Source organism: Mobula hypostoma, chromosome 12 (assembly GCF_963921235.1).
Source record: "Mobula hypostoma chromosome 12, sMobHyp1.1, whole genome shotgun sequence".
In the NCBI taxonomy this organism is placed as follows: Eukaryota; Metazoa; Chordata; class Chondrichthyes; order Myliobatiformes; family Myliobatidae; genus Mobula; species Mobula hypostoma.
This window is the reverse complement of record NC_086108.1, coordinates 94,907,149-94,931,189: the sequence shown is the minus strand read 5'-3', so window position 1 is coordinate 94,931,189 and position 24,041 is coordinate 94,907,149. Positions and strand designations below refer to the sequence as shown.

General features: G+C 42.2%; 1 protein-coding gene across 3 annotated transcripts in view; it reads left to right on the top strand.

The window, feature by feature from the left end:
* Positions 1-4,623: 4,623 nt before the first annotated feature.
* Positions 4,624-24,041, top strand: part of mtf2 (metal response element binding transcription factor 2) — a 48,463-nt gene continuing 29,045 nt past the window's right edge. For 2 of the 3 annotated variants that reach the window (XM_063064643.1, XM_063064642.1), the window contains exons 1-5: positions 4,624-4,774; positions 5,919-6,145; positions 11,948-12,029; positions 14,065-14,160; positions 14,248-14,348. In XM_063064643.1, coding sequence (XP_062920713.1) covers positions 5,939-6,145; positions 11,948-12,029; positions 14,065-14,160; positions 14,248-14,348 — 486 coding nt within the window. In that variant the 5' untranslated portion in view covers positions 4,624-4,774; positions 5,919-5,938. Of the gene's footprint in view, positions 4,775-5,918; positions 6,146-11,947; positions 12,030-14,064; positions 14,161-14,247; positions 14,349-24,041 lie in introns of those variants that run through there. The other variant, XM_063064644.1, reaches the window with a different exon arrangement.

The window sequence follows — 24,041 nt, the reverse complement described above, 5'->3', positions numbered from 1 at the left end:
GAAAATTTTCCATTTTTTTCAAAAACTACTATAGATTCCGGTTAGTTGGTACACATCAGGACCAGTACATTTTGGCCCAATTAGTGGCTGTCCCAATTAGCTGAAATTTTATGGAAATAGTTAAAAAGGTGTAAAAAAAAACAAACTAATTTTAATGAATAAAAATTATGTATTTAAATAAAATACAGAACAAATTAGAACACTACCAACACCCGCACCGTACTATGAAATTATGTATCAGTTTGAAGAATTATTGATAAATTAATCCAGTGTACGCTGCTGTGTTCTTTGAATGACTGTAAATGAACAAAATCAGTGCACTTAGTGTAAATAATGGACTGCATTCACAGAGCTCTTTTGATGATTGCATTCTCCAAATCTTCATTTTAACTGTAACGTTCAAGATGATTGTCAATACCTTCAAATTCTTCATAGTTACTGAAGCAGTGAAATCGTTTCATTTTCACTCCGAACCGTTTCTGGCATCTCCAAACCTGAATGCTACACCCACAGTGAACAAAACAGTTCTGAATTTTCTTACTGCTATTTCTTGCTAACTCTCAGTGACAAAAATCATGGCTTTTTGAGCACAAACACATGCAATTGAGTCTATTAAACAACTGTTTGCTCCAGACATGGTGTAGTGTTTATTGGTCACACAGTGCACATGACCAACGCTAGTTAGAAATTGTTCAGCAAGTGCTCCTGTCCCAATGAAGCGGCATGTGTCCCAAGTAAGCAAAAGGAATCCCATCGATTTTCTTGATTAGTTTTTGTTGTTTAAGAATTGTCCCACATAAGCGGCTGCTGAAAACGGAATCCACTGTACTTCCATTTTAATACCTTAAAGTAATTCTAACTAGTCTCAAGGTAGTATGTTGTGTGGAATGCATGGAAAGTTAAAGGTATGATGACATTGCAGGAATAGAAGCATTCAGGACATAAGCAGGAATTGATAGAAGTACAAGTGAGAGATTGTTAGGATGGTGCAGAGATTCTGCGAAGGAAAAGGATAGATGTAGCATTTGTGACAGTATATGAAGCACATTTTAAAGCAGGGTGGATGATAAGATAGACACTAAAATCTACATATTCTTTGTGGCCTACAATGGTCAATGTCAGCTCTTTTCATTCATGCCAAGCTACCCTCCAACCATAGCAAACAAAATAAATAAACACAAGAAAATGAAACACAAAGTAAAATAAAATCCGAACATAGAGGTTTTCATGTATTTGAGACAGTAAAATGATTGGCAGCCAATGAAGTATAAGCCTTCATATGATAGAAAATATGACAGCAATTTTGCATACCTTAATGACTGCAGTAGCTATCCACTCAACTTTGGAGCACATAGATAATAGCTGAACATATGTCAGGTTGCTGTTTATTGATTACAGCTCAAGTGATCAACACCATCATTACTAATCAACAAGATTCAAAACATGGGTGTCTGTATTTCCCTCTGCAACTGGATCCTCACTACCTTATCAAGGGTCCAGGACGTGTGTTTAGCCAACTCACTGCTCTACTCTCTCTACACCTGTGACTTTATGATAAGGCACAGCTTAAACACCATCTATATATTCGCCGATGACAGAACCGTCGTTGACAGAATCTCAGATAGCAACAAGGAGGCGTACAGGGATGTGATAGATCTGCAGGCTGAATAGTGTTGCATCAACAACCAAATCTCAATATCAACAAGACAATTGATCACAGACTCCTGGAAGGGGAAGTTGGGAAAACTCGTGAGGGGCCAGCAGTGGAAAAGGTGAGCAGTTTCAAATTCCTGGGTATCATCATCTCAGACAATCTATCTTGGCTCCAACACATTGATGTAATCAGGAAGAAGGCTCACCAGGGGCTCTACTTCAATGGTTCGAAGAAATTTTATATGTCGCCAAATACTTCTGCAAATTACTGTGGGCATTGGTGAAGAGCATTCTGATTGATTGCTTCATAGCCTGGCATTGAGACTCCAATGCACAGAATTACAAGAGACTGCAGAAGGTTGTAGACTCAACTAATTCCCTTACAGGCACAACCTTCCCTAACATCAAGTACATGTTCAAGAGGTTGTCACAATGGGGGAGCTAGTAACGGACCCAAATGCAAGACACAGACACTGAAGTACAAGGAACAGGACTTGACTACAGTAGGGACGAGACAGGATACAGACAAGGAGCAGGGACAAGAACGCAGACTAGGGCTTGGACCCCGAGCCAGAGACTGGACAAGACCCAGAGTCTGGGTCTTGCATTGGGCTCAGGCCCCAGAACCAGGCATGGACATGACATGACTGCAGGACTGGAGGCTGGGGGTCTTGAGGCTTGGAGACAGGCTGGGGTCTTGGTCTTGAGGCTTGAAGCTTGGAAACAGGCCGGAGTCTTGGTCTTGAGGCTTGAAGCTTGGAGACAGGCCGGGGTCTTGGTCTTGAGGCTTGAAGGCAGGCTGGGGTCTTGGTCTTGAGGCTTGAAGGTAGGCTGGGGTCTTGGTCGAGGCTTGAAGGCAGGCTGGGGTCTTGGTCTTGAGGCTTGAAGACAGGCTGGGGTCTTGGTCTTGAGGCTTGAAGCTTGGAAACAGGCTGGGGTCTTGGTTTTGAGGCTTGAAGCTTAGAGACAAGGCTGGGGTCTTGGTCTTGAGGCTTGAAGCTTGGAGACAAGCTGAGGTCTTGGTCTTGAAGCTTGGATTCAGGCTGGGGTCTTGGTCTTGAAGCTTGGAGACAGGCTGGGGTCTTGGTCTTGAGGCTTGTAGCTTGGATTCAGGCTGGGGTCTTGGTCTTGAGGCTTGAAGCTTGGAGACAAGGCTGGGGTCTTGGTCTTGAGGCTTGAGCTTGGAGACAGGCCCAACACAAGGTGGCGGCAAATGGCTGGACCCACCTAGCGAAGGCGTGGACACAGAGACAGATCCCAACACTAGGTAGCGGCAAATAGCCGGATCCACCTAGTGAAGGCATGGACACAGAGACAGATCCCAACACTAGGTAGTGGCAAACGGCCGGACCTACCTAGCAAAGGCATGGACACAGAGAGGCAATTCCACACAACGAAAGACAGTTCCTTATCTTGACCTAACAAGGCTCCGGTCTTGCTCCGGTGGTAAAACTTAAGCGATACAGACGGGGTATCCAGGCTAGGTGAGCAGGCAGAGAGTCAGGCGAGGTATCCAGGCAGCAAGTCAAGCAAGGGGGGAAAAGACAGGGAGGGGAACAGGGCAGTCCAGCTGGGAATCCGTGGTTTGCAGAAGTATTTAAGTCTCAGCCCCAAAACGAGAAACATGTGCCCACAACAGAAACTGGGGAAAACCAGAAACCCCAGAACAAGGAACCATGGACTGGACGTGAACCGGAACACGGACTTCACTGACCGGACTATGACAGGTTCAATAGTTCAATTTAATATCAGAGAATGTATACAATATACAACCTGAAATTCTTACTCTCTTAAGACTTCCTCAAAACAGAAACGCCCCCAAAGAATGAATGACAGATAAAAGGTGCAAGAATCCTAAAGCCCCCTGCCCCCATTCCATGGCAAAAGCAGAAGCAACAACACTCCCCCTTTCCGCAAATTATTCTGGCATAAAGCATCAGCGTTCCCACCACCCACCATGCAAGCAACAGCAAAGCTCCCAAAGACAGGCCATGGTCTACAGTCCATCAAAAACCACTCCAACAATTCGACATCCCACAAACTCTCTCTGTCACTAATAAGGGTGAGACAGATATAGCTCTTTCCACAGCGACAGCTACAGTCATTATTTCGATGTTACAGTCAGTCTGAAGGCAGCATCCATTATAATGACCCTTACCATCTGGGTGATACTCTCTTCACATTGCTACCATCAGGGAGAAAGTACAGGAGCCTGAACACCCACACTCAAAGTTTTAGAAACACTTTCTTCCCCGCTGCAATCAGATTTCTGAACAGTCCATGAACTCACGAACACTATTTGTCTGTTGCACTGTTTAATTTTATAACATCATTTTTATGATCTGTACTGCTGCCACATAACAAATTTCACGACATATGTCAGTAACAATAACGCTGTTTCTGAACAATACACCACCTTCAGTAGAAGATTTCAGTAATTCAAGATTATGATTCTTTTTAAAGGAAGTTATAAACGCACAATGAATGGCGGGCTTGACAGTAACACCATCTGTTCCAAAATCTTTTAGAAAATAGTTTTAAGAAAACTATAACTTGCGCCCAATCCCTATTTTATTGGTCTAATATCTGTTATTTCCAATATCATATATATTTTAAAAATGCAGTCGTAGATATGCTCTTTACTTACATTACATTGACTACCGCTGCAAAACCAATTGATGTTTCTGATGACATGAGTCCATCAACTTAAAAAACGTTCACATTAAAAATACAATGACATTACAAAAGGATTGGTACATATGACAATTGAGCAACAACTAATGCATTGGAAAGAGGTGTCCGTATTCCGATTTTTCGTTCTTTTTGAGAGTTTGGGAATGAGCTGAGCACAGACTGCCGACATACTGAACGACCCACAGTACCCAGCCTCTCTCCATCTCGCGGGGGCCAACGCGCATGCGCCTGTCTCATTCTTCCCTCCCCCACAATGCATAGCCTGGTCCGCGGGAAACCAAAATGGCGTTGGTGTGAGCTGAGGTGCCCCTAACTGTGAGTGAGGAGTAGCAGCAGGAGTGGTTGCAGCGAGAGGGGTGGTTGTGTACGGCACTGTATGCTTTTGAAAAACATAAAAAGAGTGATTTCACTGCAGTGGCCGAATGAGGTGAGTACTGCTGTTTAAGTGATATTCTCTTTGTGTGTGTTTGTTTTGTTATTTTTAAAAGAGGGAAAGGTTTTCTGGAGCCTCAAGAGCGAGGCCTCTCGGTTCCCGTTTCCGTGAGGGGAAGTGGCCCCTCTGTGTCCGGCTTCTAGATGCAGAAACCGCGGACTGTCTTAATATATTCTGGGCCTACTGTGGTGTGGTTGTAAAGGGCTGATTTTAGACGCGTTGTTTGGTTCATTTTGTTTACATTTGCCCACAGCCTTTGTCTAAGATGAAGTCTAATAGGTTGGAGGGGGATTCGATTTCTGCTCATGCAGTCGGTAGTAGGCGGAGGGTTAGAGGATTTCTTTAGCCCGCATCTTTATGCTGATATGGCAGCATCGTTTCGTTTTCTTTAAACGATGTTTAGTTCAGGTTTTGAAGTTACTATTGCATTTTGTACGTGCATCAGAATTTGTGATGAATGAGCTTGTGTTAATAACCATGCTACTACAGCATTATGCAGGCCGATGTGCTGCCACACACTTAGTTTATAATGTTTTACGTTCGTTTGGTTCGGTTATTTTCTCTTAAATAGGAGTGTGTGTTTGTGCAAATTTAATGCTGTTTTGCTGTCAAATTGAACGCCACATTTGAAAGTTGCCCCCCCCCCGCATAAAGGTTTACATTATCTAAGTTATAGAATGTGACACATTTTAAGTTAAATGTAACTGAGTTTAAGATACAAGATTTAATGTCATTTCCAGTGCACAAATGTAAAGCAGAACAAAGCAGTTAAGAATAAAATAATCATTGAGGCATTTTGCTGATGTCAAAAAATGAGCAAATTATACCTTAATCTGAAGTTAAGGATGAGTTTTTGTTTTTATTTTTTGACTTAAACCGTTAAGTGACCTTTTGTATTTTTTGTGACTCATTTTTAAACTAATTAAAGCAATGTTATAATACTGCATCATGGGACTTTTAAGAAGAGAAGAAAAAGGTTTCATGGCTAACTGGGAGTGAACTTCCACAGGTGACTTGGAAGTATGATTAAATTTGATGGGCTTAGACTAAACATAATAGGTTGTCATAAAATATGATTTACAATGTAATATGTAGATAAATTGTTCTAAAATTGCCTTATTTGAACTTTAAATTCCAGTTGATGATGCTATTTTCCTGATGGACAGAGACAGTACGGGAGTAGGTAACTCATCTCTCCACAAACGATCTCCCTCCCATCAAAACCTGAAGACGCCAGTGTCCTCGGTTCCTTTGTCATTACAGGATGGATCAAAAGGAAAAAGACCTGTGTGCAAGTTTGAGGAAGGCCAGGATGTCCTAGCCAGGTGGTCAGATGGCTTATTTTATCTTGGAACAGTCAAAAAGGTAAAAACAATATACTCGTAACTTTAATCCACAGCAAGTATCTATTCTGAAGCAAGGCCGGATCATGTAGAATGATGTAAATGTAGAGGATGCTGTTGGTCTTGTCTTTTTGACATTTATGGGAGAAATGCAAATTATTCTTGGTATCAGAGGTGACATTTGCTCATCATTGCTAACAAATTGCTAGTGAGGTGTGGAATTCAAGAATAAATTTTTCTTTCCCTCATCCTTTTTCTTTGCCAACATGTACAAAATTGATTAGATGCATAAACTCTTTGAATTCACTGTCAAGTGTTATTAACTTTATTTATTCCCAATATGATATAAGTAGCTTGTTTATAATTGGTATTTTTTTTAAAAAATGACCAGAGTTTTGAACTTTCTGATAGTGTGAAGATTTATTGTTGTACAATTGCTCAATGATTTTAATTTGGGTAATAAAAGATAGAATAATGATGGTGGAGAGTAATTATCCTTGATTGGAAAATTAAGATGTTGAAAACAATTGTGGTAGTTTAGTGGTTAGCACAATGCTTTACAGTACCAGCGATCTGGGTTGAATTCCCACTGCCATCTGTAAGGAGTTTGTATGTTCTCCCTGTGACCGTGTGGGTTTCCTCCAGGTGCTCTGGTTTCCTCCCAAAGTCTAAAGACATTCTGTTTAATAGGTTAATTGGTCATTTTAAATATTCCCATGGTTAGACTAGGGTGAAGTTCGGAGTTGCTGGGTGGTGCAGCTTAGTGTCTATCCTGTGCTATCTCGCAATAAATAATAAAAAATGTTTATAGGTCTGCTAATGGTAGTTGTGTAATCATATAGAATATAAATCAGGGAATTAGAGACTTGTGTATTGTTATAAGGGAGTAATTATGAATGATTTCACTTCTTAACAGGACATACGGTAGTTTTACTGCTGTATTGTGAGTGGTTTAAGTTTGTGGTTTGCTTTGAAAATAACTAGAATATTTGTTTTGGTTCTGAACAATTGCCTCATGATATATGATTCAACTTCTAGCCAGTGCGGTTGAGAACAGATTTCTAACTCTCCATGCAATGTTTATGCACACTTCAGTTGACTTGGGTGTTAACAACCCTGTTATTAAGTCACATTATCTGTTGTTAGGTAGGAAAACACAAACACAGGTGATGCATATTGCATTTTAACGTCACCTGGGATTCACCAAGAGACTGAAGGCAAGTTAGGCACCTGTAACATCAATCATTCTGTGGGGTACCAGATTGTTCTTCAGTTTTCAACTATCAGAAACCTATGCTTGCCACAAATATGAACTAATCTCTCTGATAAAGCTAAATTACATGAAAATACTGTTCAGATCTTATAAAATGTTCACATTATAAATAGCACTGGACCCTTAAGGATGTGCTTTCTGCAGCTGCCCTGTTTATGGAAGGATCAGCACTTACCCATGATCTTTGCTCCAATAAGTCCATGCTACCCGATTTTAAACTACCACAAAGCCTTCCTCTGACTTTATATTTTCTTAAATATTGAAGTATTATAATAAGACTTTATCTTTTTATTTGGGGTGGCATGTTAGCATAGCTCTATTACCAGTGACCAGGGTTTAATCCCCGCTGCTGTATGTTAAGATTTTGTATGTTCTCCTTGTGGTTTTCCTCCAAGTGTTCTGATTTCCTCCCACAGTCCAAAGATGTACCAGTTAGTAGGTTAATTAGTCATTGTAAATCGTCCTGTGATTAGGCCAGGGTTAAATAGCTGGGTTGCTGGGTCAAGCTGGAAAGTCCCATTTCACACTGGATCTCTAAATAAAATAAAATAAATTCTTAGTTTTATGTGAGGAACCAGCTTCCAAGTAAGGTATTTTGAATATAGTATTGTACAATGAGACAAGATTAATTAACAACCCTGTAGTAAAGGAACCACTGGAAGAAATAGTGGATTTTGTATCGTTTAATAGTGATTTTTGTCAATAACAAAACTTGGGCCTTGCCCTTGTGTAATTTGTGAAGTGTGACATGACCAAAGTAAGTTAGGAAAATAGATTAAAACTAACAGAAATGTAGTGGCAAACATTTCAATTTGTACTGTGTAACAGGTATACATTTCCTTAAGGAACAAAAATACCATTGGGAGTAGAAGGCCAATGGCAGTTAATAACATATATGATTCTTGAAAGTCTTACAATGTTACTGGAAAAAGAAACAAGCCTGAGAGCTGGTGGTATTTTAGAATTCAAAAGCAGATGGCCAAGACAAAACTAAATGCTGGGGGAAAGCTTGTCCAATGAAACAGCGTTTGTGGAAGTGAAAACTAGTCGATATTTTGGGTCAGGAACTCTTCAGAAGGGTCCCTGATCTGGAATGTGAAAAGTCTTCCATTTCTTCAGATGCTAATGATTGGCTGAGTTCTTCCAGCAATTGTTTTTATTTCAGGATCTTGGCAAGCACAGATTTTCATAAATGGGAGGCAACTGCAAAACGCATATCCTTAAGATTTTTCTAATTATTTACAATATGAACGTTTTATAAGATCTGAAAATATTTTTTCATGCCATTTAGCTTTTACAGAAGTATTAGTTCATATTTGTGGCAGAAATCACAGGCTCCCAATAGTTGAAAACTGAAGAATGTTTTATTTTGCTTTTGATGACTATCAAGAAATTGATAGATCTAATGTGTAAATTAGCAATAAAAGAAAGATGACAGAAGTGCAGTTTGTTTTACAAGTGGGAAATGCAAGGAAATTTACAGTAAATAGCTGAGACAGCATGAAATACTCTTGTTCTGATTAGTATTTTTGATCTATGGTAGACGCCCATAAACAAAAAAACAGGGACCAAATGATTATTGATAAGGAGAACCAAACATTAGTATTAAAATAGTACTGAAATGAAAGGGCTGAAAGCTGACAATCTTGTCTAGACCTGACGCACATGAGTTACACAACCAGTTTAGTTATTTTGATCTTCAAGCTCCTTACCTAGATTACAGAATGACAATGTGGACTAGAAGGTAGCAAGTATTTTAAAGAGGAAGAGTTAAAGCTAAGATCAGTCACAAATGTTGCTGACATCTATTTATCACAAATTTTAAAAGAACATGCACTGTGGATCTGAGTTGGTGGTGATTCTTCAAAGGGATGCATTTGACATTGAGGGACAGGAGATGTGGTTATTTGGATAAAAAAGGTGTAATTGGGGATAACACTTTGTGTATGGGAAGTCATGTCTGACGGATCTCAATTTTTTGAAGAAGTAACCAAGAGAATAGATGACGGTCAGTGGACTTTGGTTATTTAGACTTCAACAAGGCCCCACGTGGCAGGCTCATCTGGAAGGTTAGATTGCATGGGATCCAGGGAGAGATGGCTAATAGGATTTGTCATTGGCTTGATGGTAGAATGCAGGGGGTGATGGTGTAAGGTTATTTCTCAGTCTGGAGGCCTGTGACTAGTGAGTCACAGATTAGTGTTTTGTTTATATAAATAATTTGGAGGCAAGGCATGATTTGTAAATTTGTGAATAATAGATGCAAGGAAATAAGTAATTTAAGTGAGATGGATGGATAAGAATGTGGCGATGAAGTACATAGGAATCATGAATTGGCAGGGGGAAATGTGGGGAAAACATGGTTTATTTTTCAGAAGATGAGATTCTTGGAAACATTGATATCCAGGGGATCTAGAAGTTTTTGTTTGCGAATCATTTTTACTTTGGTTATTTCCCTTCCACAAAAGGTTGAGTGTATACTCTTGGTATATTATAGATTAATTCAAGTTTTATATTTAATGGATGCAAAGGGAATTTTGTAAGATGCATTTATTGTTGTACATGAAATTCAGATTGATCAGCCATGGTATTTTTGTGGCCGTGCAGTCTTGAAGAGCCACGGGGATCTTTACTGCTGTCTATGTTCCCATTTCCTCTCATTGATGTGGAAACCACTTACTAGATTTGAATCAATCATTCAAACCAAATTGAAAACACTGCTCCCAATCTATAAGCACAAGTAGAAAATATTTGCCCTGTGTCTTCAACAACAAACAAAAAGACTGGTACATGTGGGATCCAGGTGCTGGGCTTCTGCTTTTTTAGGGCATGTCAGCACATGTTTCATACGAGTTATTGAACAAACTGTTTTCATCAGAGTATTTATCCAGATTGATATGTTAGAGGAACTATTTCAAATGGTGCTCCATTATGTTGTAGATTTCAGTTCTGTACTTTGATCATAAGTAAAAACAACAAAAAAAAACTTCATTTTACTTTTGGGTTTATTTTCCATTGTTTTGTAATTAGAGGCCACATGGTTTCGTGAGATAAGAATGGTCTACAAGTGAGGTGAATGCAATTGGAAATTCAAGGGAGTACAGGTTTCCCCCGCCATCCGAAGGTAGAGCATTCCTATGAAACGGTTCGTAAGCCGGAATGTCATAAAGCGAAGAAGCAATTACCATTTATTTATATGGGAAAATTTTGTGAGCATTCGCAGACCCAAAAATAACCTACCAAATCATGCCAAATAATACATAAAGCCGAAAATGACAATAACGTATAGTAAAAGCAGGAATGATATGATAAATACACAGCCTATATAAAGTAGAAATACTTTTCCACAATCATTGCCTGCTCCGTAGCGAAAATCTCACGCAAGTGCCGTCAGCAAAAACACGGCGCAAGCGTTCTCCAGTAACCTTTAAGCTATGAAGCTGCCAAATCATACCAAATAACATTTAAAAATACACAGCCTATATAAAGTAGAAATAATGTATGTACAGTGTAGTATCACTTAACAAAATTGGGAAAGCGCCAAGCACACTGATGGTGGTGTGTTAGACTGAGTCGTCGGAGCTTGGGCGGTGCAGTGGCCCCCACCCTCTGGGCAGTGACCCAATACTGATTTGCGAAGCGTGCAGGGGTCCAGCGGTAGCCGGGAGACACACAGCACATCTTTAAAAAAAAAAGCCGAAACAAACAAGCTAAGTAATTGGGTGCTGCGCGGCACTTACATGTCGGCCCAGATCAGAGGCGACACAATCGGCAATCGCCTCTGATCTGGGCTGACAATTACGTGCTGGGCGGCACCTAATTAATTAGCATGTTTATTTCAGCTTTTTTCTTAAAGATGTGCTGTGTGCCTCCCGGCTATCGCTGCATTCTCCGCGAATCAGTATCTGCCTGCGGCCCGTTCGCTACTGCATTCGGTTTTGATTGTTATCCTTTCCTCTTCCAATTTCATTAGCTCTTCATCTATCAGTTCTTGGTCATGAGATGCCAAAACCTGTTCAACAACATCTTCGTCAACTTCCACAAGCCAAACTCACTTTGTCCTTACTTTGTTCACCACGATCCAAACGCTTAATTATGTCTAGTTTTACGCTAAGTGTAACACCCGTACCAGCTCTTTTAGGCTTTTCCGATGCCTTAGAACTTATCTTGCAAACGGCTGCTCACAGGCATGTGTTTAAGCAATGCCGGCGAGAATGCCGTTCCGAATCCGAGGGAGAGCGGCTGCTTTGGGCGAGTGGCACGCTGATGTTTTTCTCGTGCGCTGCTTTTTTTTGCGCGTTGCCTTTTATCGTGCGCTGCCTTTTTTTGTAACAGTGAAAACACCTGTTAGCGAAAACAGTGAACTAATGTAGGTCTTTAATAACAGTGAGGTTTCGTAAAGCGAACGTTCGAAAAGCGTGGGACACCTGTATTTGGACTTCTCAAAATGCTCTCTTGAATTTCCAACTGAATTTACCTCATTTGTATTTCCAGTTGTTTTCACCTTAAATTTCTATAAAAAGCTTATCTTCATTCCAATTTCCTTTAAAGGTGAACAAACAGAAAGAGAGCTGCTTTGTCATCTTTGAAGACAGTTCAAAGTCCTGGGTCTTGTGGAAAGACATACAGACTGGTAACCTTTTTATAATTTAATGGGCGAGGCTTTACTGAATCAAGTATGTGGATAAACAATGAGTTGTTTCTGGCTTTTGGCACATCAGACCTGCTGGTTTAATGTGGATCCTGCATATCATATTTCTCTGAATTAACATGCAAACCAAGCTCAACATGTGGAATACTTGTAGAACCTGCTGATGCATCAATGATATTCTCCTAAGAATGAGGTCCAAACTGTTTATTTGAAAATAGACTATTTTGCTGCTATGATGGAGGTCATAAAGCGATATTTGGAGGAAGTATTATGAAAAGTAGGGCTGATCTCCAGTATAAGTTAACCTCATGTTTCAATTAAATGTTAGGGTAGTTCTTGAATGATGAATTGAATATTTTTTAATCCAAATGAAATATGTTTACTTGCCAACAGAAATTTTAAAACAGGCAGAACACAGGGATATGGACCCTGTATAGGCAGATGGGGTTGGTTTCGATTGGTATCAGGTTTGATGTAGACATCATGTGCTGAATGGTTTGTTCCTGTGATGTACTGATCAGTGTTCCAAATGTTTAAGTATTAGGTCAGGACCCAAAAGAGGTCAGTGAACAATTTGATCATGAGACATCAGGGAGGGAGAAATCACCAAGATTTGTCATATCAGAGCCAAGTATTTCAATGTACGTTTTTGATGTGTGGTTCAGCAGTAGTTGACTGTTTCCTCATCCTAACCTCCATAGATTTTTGTGCCCTGTAATATCAATACACTGTTTTATAAAACAAAAACTGCAATGCCTTGTCCAAAAATTTGCTCATGTGGTAAGCAGGGACTTTTGAGGGATTTTGGTCTTGGAGCAGTTGCTCTTGATTTAGTTGTTTTTGCAGGAATTGTTGTTTCCACTTTGTTTTGTGATTTGTAGATTAATTTGAGCTTACATGAAAAATCTCATTATGAAGAATGGTCTGTATTGATTTTGAAATCATCAGACTAATCAAATTATGGCCACGTCATTGTGTGATTATGTTTATGAAGCCGGTGATTGGCATATACTTTTGACTTTTCAGTTTTACTAAATATGAAAGCTATCCTAGAAGTTAAAATGTTCTTAAAATGTGGTTGATAGCAATGTGAACATTTTAATTGTCCTCCTATATTCGTCCACGAAACTCTGATGTATCTTTTGTTTTGGAAGGGTCCATTTTTGCCAATGCTAGATTGTATCCGCTGGACCCTCCTCCAGTGAATGGAAAAAAAAGTACAGGTTGACCTTCACTAATCTGGCGCCACTGGGACCTGAGGAGTGCCGGATTTGTGAAAATGCCGAATTACAGAAGGATCACATTAAGCATAATCAGTGCCGTGTTATCGAAGGAACCGGATTACTGGTAGTCGGATTAGTGAAGGTCGACCTCTACTGTTACCGTTGGTACTGCAGTTCAGTGATTTAACTATTGGATTAACAGCTAGAACATCGGATTTGTGATTCAACAATATGAAGTTAAAGTAATATAAAAAGTAAAGGTAAAAGTTGGATTGTCTTTTAAAAATAATGTGCACAGAGCCCATTTAGTTCACAAATATTTTAGAGAGAAATCTGTCTGCCATTCTTGTCTGCTCTGGCCTGTAATGTCACTGCAGACTCCAGGCCCAGTTTCTTAATGGAACCTTGGAGTTTGGGGTGGGCATTAAATGTTTGCATTCCCAGTGATGTCGACATGAACAAATTTATGAATTTAATAAAAACTCTAAATAATGGGTGGTGGGTTGGACTGAGAGAGAACTAGTTTATCAATTCTGGCTTCATGGGTGGAACTTTCTTCTTCACTTGGCAGTGCCATCTTCTGAAGAATGTAAAAGTTCATAATGAGCTGTCATGGGTTTTCTCATGTGTATATTTGTATAATAGTATTACAATTTAGATTTCTAGAGCTATGCTTTAATGTCCCAAGACTTTTTTCAACGCTTCTCAGATTTCCATAAGTTATCTTTGTTAGCAAACATACGGTGACTGTGGAAACATGTGAAAAGGCTACATTATTGTGCATTTTATCCTAGGAGCCTGTGGAGGTGGAGAGATGGTTTGCACAATATGCCAGGAGGAGTGTTCTGAAGTACCTAATGAAATGGTTATTTGTGACAAATGTGGACAAGGTACTCTAAAAGCCGGTATCAATTTGAGAATTAGCAAAGGTATTTTTAAATGAGAAGCATTTTAACAAATTAATTGTTTTTCAATAGGCTATCATCAGAAGTGTCACATGCCTAACATAGATTCAAGTGTGATTGCATCAGATGCTAAGTGGCTGTGCCGTCAGTGTGTCTTTGCCACTACCACAAAGGTATTGTAATGGCTTCTTTGTAATGTTTCACTGCTAAGGCTAATGTAATGGCTTCTCTGTAATGTTCACTGCTGAGGTAACGGTTTCTCTGTAGCAGCAATGTTTGGGTTATGGCTGGAGATGACAGGACTGTGGATGCATGTTAGCCAATCAGGATTTTGTTGCCCTGTCTTGTGATTCTGGAAGCAGTTGATTTTGCGGGTTTTTGCAAAGGGGGGGAGGGAGGGAGGAGAGAGAGAGAGAGATGAAGAGAGAATATGCAAATGGAGAGATTTGGTAGACTACCGGATGGTGTGGACTCTGAGCGGGGGTCCGGAGGTCGGCGACACTCGGAGAAGACCGATGGTGGAAGAAGGACTACTGAATGTGCTCCAACTTTGTGCACAGACTGTTTATTATTAAATCTTATGATTTGGGCCCTTTTTCTTTTATATTTTGTTTCTCTGCTAACCATATACTCAAAGTAAGAGTTATAAAGCTAAATTATTTAATCACATATTGTGTACTGTTTGTTATTTCGGGGTACTGATTTGTAACAGGACACATCGCGCAGCATCCACCCAAACGAGATTTCTTAAGTTTGTCCAGGCAGGGGTTTATCACCCCCTATATTAAGCCACTAGGCAAAGCAAGTGTTACAATTGTGGGGGCTACGTTCAGAATTGATTCCGTTGGATGCTGTGTTGCTCCGTTGGACCCTGAGCAATGAACCAGTGGGGCAGATAATTGTACTCCGGATGAATTGTTAATTCCACTGTTAAGTACTGTTAAAGTTGCAATTGTGAGCGGAGGTTTGATAAAATGGTTGGTGCAGCTCTCGTTTTAATGCAGACCAGCGCTGAGGTAGCTGGGGGCTGAGATTTCAAAGATAGGGTTCTATCATTTCTGAGGAGTGAGGGGAAAGAGTGGTTGGATTTGGAATGTCTAATTAGTCCACATCCCCAGGTGAAGAGTGAGAATTCTGAGGTAGTGTCCGCCCTTACTTCTCTGGTGAATAAATGGAAAAATCAGATTCCAAATCCCTGCTATGGTTATTCTCTGGAATAACGCCCACCCCTAAAGGGGAGGAGGAGTATGAGACATGGGCGGAACGGACCTCTCAGTTGTTAGATGAGTGGCAGTGCTCGGATGATGAAAAGTGACAAGAGATTGGTTGAAAGTTTGAATGGGCGGGCTGCTGACGTCAGAACTGTCAGGTTAAATTATCCCATAGTGACAGCTGTCAATTATCTGCAAGCACTGGACAGTGCCTTTGGTCCGACTGGAAGCCCAGTGGAGCTTCTGGGGGATTCCAAAACATGTGTCAGGAGAAGGGGGAGAAGCTTTCTGCTTTTATTTTTCGGCTAGAGAGGCAGCTAAATTGCTTACAGTGCGGAGGGGTCATTCAGGCAGCTGAGGTGGATCATTTAAAAATGGACCAGATAGCCAGGGGTGCCCGGTCCCATGACCAGATTGCGTGGGGTCTCCGACAGTCTCGTAAGATGCGCCCCCCTCCTCCATCTTTTGTTGAACTGATCAGAGAGGTACGGGAAGAGGAGAACGTGTCAGAGGAGTGGGAGGAGTCAGTCAGCAGGGTACAGTCCTCGGTAGTAGTCCCCCGCCTGCGCCAGGGAGTGGTAGAGGAGATTGCTGCAGAGTTGAGAATGGAGGTAAGTCGGCTGTTATCAGTGAGTGTGACCCCCCCCCCCATATGATGGAGCTGATGGGGGGGCAGATCCCCTAAGGGGATGAACAATGCAGAGGGCTGCTGGCAGCAGGTGTCATGCCAGAAAGGAGAGTGAGCCCCCGGGTACCTCAGCAGGGAGAGTCGTTGTGAAAACTTACAGGATTCCCAGTGAGGGAACGGCCTGATGTCTCTGGGGGAACACATTCCCAGCAATGTACTAAGGAACTCCCGAAAGCAAAAGACCCTATTGAAGGGTCTCGGCCTGAAACGTCGACTGTACCTCTTCCTAGAGATGCTGCCTGGCCTGCTGCGTTCACCAGCAACTTTGATGTGTGTTGCTTGAATTTCCAGCATCTGCAGAATACCTGTTGTTTGAGACCCTATTCCTGAAGGCTTAGTGGGATCACACTCCAGTGTGTCGTTACGGATAGAGGATATTTATGCCAAAGCCATACTCGACACCGGGTCGCAGGTCAAGTTACTGTACCGTTCGTTTTACAACCGTTATCTGAAGCATTTACCCTTGGCGCCATTCAATGCCCTGGAGATTTGGGATCTCAGTGTTGGTGATTATCCATACAACGATTATTTGTCAGTGAAACTGGAGTTCTCGGAGGCCGATGTGGGAATGTCTGAGGTTCTTGACACAATGGTGCTGGTTTGTCTGGACCCTGTTGAGACAGGCGGCATTTCAATTCTGGTGGGGACCAACACCCCTCTTGTGAGGAGGCTCATGGGGGCCTGCAAGGAGAATGCGGGTGAGAGCTTTCTGGGGACATTGTCTGTGCACCCAGTGTTTCGAGCTGCTTTTGAGGAAGTGCGTGGCAGCATTGGGCTGGATACCGAATTTAAACGAGGGTCTGTGTGGTTCACCCAGTCAAAGCCAATGGTGGTACGGCCCGGGAAAGTAGCGAGAATGATGGGGACCCCCAAATTTCCCGGAGTGCCTGAGGGCAAAGCCCTCTTAGCGGACACTCTGGAAGACCACGAGGGGGAGTTGGGATTTCCTGCTGGGGTACTGGTGAGGCCCGAATTGCAGAAGCCCTTGGTTGTACAGGCGAGCAGTATGGCAGTGATCATCAGGAACACTATGAAGAGGGAGGTCATCTTCAAGCGGGGAATGCCCCTGGCGCATTTGTTCCCGGTGACTGTAATGTCTAGTGCCCCCATGAGGCTCACTGGGGAGAAACTATTGGTAAAAGGGGGAAAGTTGACTGCTGAGTCATTCAACTTTGGGGACTCCCCGGTGCCACCGGGTTGGAAAAGGTGGCTGGCAGAGAAGATGTTGAAGCTGGAAGGTGTCTTTTCTATTGGCGAGTTTGATGTGGGTTATTCCAAGAGCACTCGTCATACTATCTGGGTGACCGAGGGCACCCTGTTTAGAGAGCGGTCACAACAACTGGCTCTGGCAGATGTGGAAGATGTGCGGCAGCATTTGTGTAAGTTGAAGGAAGCTGGGATCATCTCTGAGTCCCGAAGCCCTTGTGCGTCCCCAGTCGTAGTGGCCTGGAAGAAGAACAGGAAGGTACGCATGTCTGTGGACTATAGGACTCTGAACAGGCAGACCGTCACTGACCAGTATATGATCCTGAGGGTCGAAGACGCGCTGGCCTGTCTGAGTGGTGCGAAGTGGTTTAGTGTGCTGGATTTGAGGAGTGGATATTACCAGGTCCCGATGAGTGAGACCGACAAAGAGAAGACGGGCATTTATATGTCCCTGATGCCCCAGGGCATATCGGGAGCCCCGGCAATCTTCCAGCAGGTCATGGAGAAGACAGTGGGGGATATGAACTTGCTTGAGGTGTTGGTGTATTTGGATGACCTCATATGGAAGAACATGAAGTGAGGCTACTGAAGGTGCTCGGCCGCCTGAAAGCTGAACGGTTAAACCTTTCCCTGGACAAGTGACAGTTCTGCCAAACGTCTGTTAGCTATGTTGGACACATAATCTCATGGAAGGGAGCAGCTACAGACCTGGCTAAGATAGAAGCGGTGACCACTTGGCCAAGGCCCCAGACTGTGAGCGCTTTGCGCTCATTTCTTGGGTTCTGTGGTTATTATCGGAGATTCGTGAAGGGCTATGCCAAAGTGAGTCACCCCTTGAATCAGCTTCTGTGTGGTTACCCTCCCTTGGGGAAGAAAGGAAGGGGGGAGAAAAGGACAGGAGGGTGGAGAATATCTAAACCCGTTGGAACCCTTAGGACAGAGGTGAGACGTAAAATGTGAGGAGGCTTTTCAGTCGCTGAAGGAGCTTTTGCGGACCCCCAATTACCGTACGTACTGCACACAAATGCCAGCCGAGAGGGTTCAGGGGGCGTCCTGTATCAGGATCAGGGCACTGGGTTGAGGCCTGTGGAGTTTGTCGCCATCCGAGAGAAACTATCCCACGCACAAGTTGGAATTCCTGGCGTTGAAATGGGCAGTGGTGGATAAGCTGAGTGACTATCTGTATGGGGTCAAGTTTGAGGTGAGGACGGACGACAACCCCCTGACTTATATCCTGACCTCAGCGAAACTGGATGCCACAGGCCATTGGTGGTTGGCAGCGTTGTCTGCCTATGATTTCAGCCTGAAGTACCGGCTGAGGAGCGGGAATATTGATGCGGGTGCTTTGGCCCAACAGGTGCGTGAGGGACTGGACAGGGACGAGGAGTGGGAGAGCGTTCCTGCCCCTGGGTTGAAGGCCATGTGTCAGTTTGCCATCACCATGAAGGCAGAGGAAAAGGAGAAGCGGGATCGAGCAGTGGATCAACTGGGAGCTTCTGATGATGCCATACCCCAAGTTTTCTGTAACCTGACTGCTCTGAAGACAAATCAGCTGCCAGAATTGAGTTCTGGGGAAGCAGCAGCTGCTCAGCGAGGTGATCTGGGCATTGGCACTATTTGGTCTGCGGTAGAAAAGAGAGACGTGCCTCAGGCGGAGAAGATGAAACATGCTTTGGTGCCTCCATTACTGAAAGAATGACCTCGGTTGGAGTTGAAGAACCAGCTCTTATACCGGGTCACATCACCCTCGGACCGACCCGGCGTTGCCAGCTGGTTTTGCCCGAGAAGTATCGGAGGATTGTGTTGAAGTCACTTCATGATCATTCTGGATATTTGGGGGTGGAAAAGACCTATGGATTGCTTAGAGACCGGTTTTACTGGCCCCAAATGAAGTTGGAGGTTGAAGAATACTGCAAGTCATGCATTGGCTGCATACGGCGGAAGGCACTGCCTACGCGGGCAGCTCCTTTGTCCCACTTGCAGAGTGCAGGGCCCCTGGACCTGGTGTGTATGGATTTCCTGTCCATCGAACCCGATGCCAGCAACACAGCGAATGTCTTTTCTTCAATATTTTTATTGATATTATATAAATTGCAAGAATACAATTACAAAATTCATAAGGATACAAGTAAATAATATGAATTACATTACATTTAAACCACAGTAATATGATCACAGGATCCCATATTCCAAATCAATTATGTAGAAAAAAAGATTGAATTATGAAATGAAATAAAATAATTGTATTTTATTTAAAAAAAAATCTACCTGCACTACCAAAATGAGCTGGTTGGTAAAAAAAAAAGAAAAAAGAAAAATACCTTACCGTATGATATAATAATGGCTCAGATCCATACTTTAATAACAGTTCAAAGATTGTGAAAATAATTCAGAAAGGGTCCCCATAACATTAGAAAATCATGTTTAGAATCAGAAACTGAACAACGAATCTTCTCTAGATCAAGGGACAACATGACACCAGATAGCCATTGAACATGAGTGGGCGAAGCGGCCTCCTTCCACTTGAGCAAGATCGACCTCCTGGCCATAAGAGACATAAAGGCCAATACCTGCAAGTTAGATTACTTCAATTTTGTAGCACTATCCTCAACAATACCAAACAAGGCAGTCAAAGGATTGGGCTTAAAGCTGACATTGAAAAGTGTAGAAAAAGTTTGAAATACATCTTTCCAGAATTTTTCAAGGCTCGGACATGTCCAAAACATGTGAATTAGTGTGGCCACTCCATTAGTACATCTATCACAGTAAGGGGAAATATCTGTGTAGAAACGGGACAGCTTGTCTTTAGAATGACAAGCACATAATGATGAAGAATTGATCAATTTTAAAATAATCTTCCAGCTCTCTTCAAATATGAAAATTTGTAAATCCTTTTCCAATCTCCTTTAATTTTATCTAAAGAGGCCTTTTCAGTCCCAACAGTAGATCTTAAATGTCAGATATTGAACTGTATTCAAATTAAAAATTGTATCTTTCCTTATCTGGACTTGTAGGAAATGTAAGTAATTGAGATCTTAAAAAAAATCTCTAATCTGTAAGTATTGAAAAAAGTGAGTATTAGAAAGGTTAAATTTTATTGAAAGCTGCACAAAAGAAGAGAGGTTCACTCCATCAAACAAATCCTGAAATCGTTTAATACCCAATCTATCCCATTCTTTAAAAGATAAGTCAATTAAAGATGGTTTAAAAAAACAATTAGAAAATATGGGACTTGAGAGGAGAATCTTAATAAACCAAAATGTTTTCCAAACTGTAACCAAATCCTCAATGTATGTTTAACCACCACATTGTCAATTAGTTTATTTAAAGATAAAGGAAGCGAGATTGCAAGTAAAGAAATAATAGAAAATTTTATAAGAGTTGACTTGCAGAGAAATCCATGTGGGGCAATTCTCATGGTTAATGTAGTATATCCAGAGCGTAATATTTCGTATATTAACTGCCCAATAATATAACCTAAAATTGGGTAAGGCAAATCCTCCGTTCTGTTTGGTTTTTTGAAGGTGAGCTTTATTTATACAAAGTTTTTTAATTCTTCCATATATAGGAAGAAAGAATTGAATCCAAAGAGTCAAAAAAAGATTTAGGAATAAGAACAGGCACAGCTTGAAAAAGGTATATGAATTTAGGTAAGATATTCATGGTTAATAGAATTGATTTGGCTAATTAGTGATAAAGAGAGACGACCAATTAGAAAGTTTTTTTTAACATAATTCAATCAACTTAAAAAAATTTCCTTAAATCTTTATAATTCTTAGTAATTGTTACTCCTAAATATGTAAATTGTTTTCTTAACATTTTAAAAGGAAGGTTCGTATCGGTTGGTATTAAATTGTTTAAAGGAAACAGTTCACTCCTCTGTAAATTTAATTTATATCCTGAGAACTGACTAAAATTAGTCAGTAAACGGAGCACAAATGGTAAGGAGGTTGTAACATTAGATATAAAAAGCAATAAGTCATCAGCATAGAGCGACACTTTATGAATAGTACCTCTCCTTAAAATACTAGTAATCTCTTTAGACTCTTGAAAAGCAATTGCTAAGGGTTCTAATACAAAATCAAAAAGCAGAGGGCTCAAAGGGCAATGGCGAACGTCTTAAGTCATCATGGACCACTCACCAGATGTGCTCAGGCTTTTCCTACCAAGGACCAGAGGGCAACTACAGTGACAAAAGTGTTATGGGAGAAGTATTTCATTTATTATGGCCTTCCAAGGTTGATACATAGTGACCAGTCACGGGGCCATGAGAGCAGGCTCATCTGTGAGTTACTGGGCATGCTTGGAGTTGAGAAGTCAAGGACCATGCCCTAACACCTGCAGGGCAATCTCCAGCTTGAGAGGTTTAATCGGACCTTGCTAGACATGCTTGGGACCCTGGATATCAGCAAGAAGAGCAGGTGGCGTCAACATATTGGGCATCTGGTTCACTGTTACAACCATACAAGAAATGAAGCTACTGGATACTCGCCATATTATCTGATGTTTGGGCAAGAGGCGAGGTTGCCCATTGACCTTTGCTTTGGGACTGACGAGGGTGACTTACTATCAAAGCCTTATCTGAAGTATGTGTTTGATATGAGGAGAGAGCTGAAAAGGGCTTATGAATTGGCTGGGGTTGCGGCCGCCAAGCAGAATCGGGGAAATAAGAGGAGGTATGGTGAGAAAGTCAGGATCTCCCAACTCCCGCTGGGAGACAGAGTCCTCATAAGGAATTTGGGGCTACCTGGAAAGCACAAGTTGGCTGACTGCTGGGCGGCCACACCCTATGTGGTGGAGAGTCAGATGCCAAACCTACCAGTTCTCTGGGTGAAACCAGAGGAGGGGAACGGGTCTGTCAAGATTCTCCATTGGAACCACCTGTTTCCCCTGGGACAAGAGGTTCAGGTAGACCCAAAGCCCGACTTGGAGCCTACACCTGGTAAGAGGAGTCTGCGAAAACGCGGGGTGTCTGCAGGGCCCATAGCAGGAGAGGCTGGGCTGGGGCCCGCCCATGAGAGGAATGCTAATTCGGAGGATGATGGTCTGGATGTGTGGTACATGCTGTCTTTCGCTAACTCCCCACTGATTGAGGCAGAGACTCGTGGCCCTTCTCCCGCTGAGTCAGGTGAAATGGTGGGGGGGGGGGTGCTATCTGTGGGCAGCCTGGGTTACAACAGGACCCTGGAGGAGAGGAAGCGGGGCCTGGACATGGGACAGGGGGCTCCCTGAGCCTGAAGAGTTAGGTGAGGAGGTACGGAGATCTCAGAGAATTAGGAGACCACCGGATAGGTTGGCCTCTGTAGCGCCTGGGGAACAGGGCGTGATCTCTACTGTTTTGGGGAGCTATGTCACTGCCTTTTGCACCTGGATTGGGCTTTGTGTTTTGCAGGAAGGGTTGGCAAATTATCTCAATGTCATGAGGACATGGCTAAATTTGGTGGGGGGAGAATGTAATGGCTTCTTTGTAATGTTTCACTGCTAAGGCTAATGTAATGGCTTCTCTGTAATGTTCACTGCTGAGGTATCAGTTTCTCTGTAGCAACAATGTTTGGGTTATGGCTGGAGATAACAGGATTGTGGATGCAAGTTAGCCAATCAGGATTTTGTTGCCTTGTCTTGTGATTCTGGAAGCAGTTGATTTCGTGGATTTTTGCGAGAGGGAGAGAGAGAGAGAGATGAAGAGAGAATACACGAATGGAGAGATTTGGTAGACCGCCGAACGGAGGAGACCAATGGTGGAAGAAGGACTACTGAGTGAGCTCCAACTTTGTGCACTGACTGTTTATTATTAAATCTTATGATTTGGGCCCTTTTTGTTTTATATTTTGTTTCTCTACTAACCATATAGTCAAAGTAAGAGTTGTAAAGCTAAATTGTTTAATCACATTGTGTACTGTTTGTTATTTCGGGGTACTGATTTGTAACAGGACACATCGCGCAGCATCCACCCAAACGAGATTTCTTAAGTTTGGCCGGGCAGGGGTTATCACTCCCTATATTAAGCCGCTAGGCGAAGCGAGTGTTACAGTATTGTACAACTGAAGTATGTTGCTACTCCCCTTAATGCTGCCCTAGAAAGCACTGATTCATTGTAATGTTGCTACGCCAAAAGCATGGCACAAATCTCTGCTCTTTCTTCGTACTCATGAGGTAGTGGAATAGTGTTTTTGTTGCAGCACTAGTCAGTGTCAAGTGAACAAGGGTTGGGGTGAGCAATGTGACTGCTCAACACTGAGATGGTAGGCTGAGGGATACACTCTAGCCAGCACAATATTACTGTGGACTAAAACTGCTGCTGAATATGTTGACATGTGGTTGGGATTCTGCTGTGTGTCTCATTGTTTTCTGTTGATATGCTGGAAGCAGCTGTCTTTTTTATTTGCTGTACAGCTCTCCATAGGCCAGAAATATCTCTAAGGTAATAAACCTGATTGACAGTCATCAATTGTGAATATGTCAAAGAGCAAGCTGGGGAAGCAAAAAGATCAGGAAACAGCAGCTTCAACCGTATCCAAAGAAGGCAATGAGAGGACAACAGGATTCTGGAAGACTGTCAACACATGGAGTCGCAGAGGCCAGTTCCCAGCAATGGAATGCTCTGATTATGTCAGCAGGATGCTGACCTCAGCTCTGCAACGGATTCACAACACCTCTCACCTGACACTAGCCCGGAAAGTAACATTGTATGTTGAGGGGTGGCTAACTCCACATTGAATGATGTCGTGATGAGGTCACTTTGCGCTTTATTTTTGCTGGAG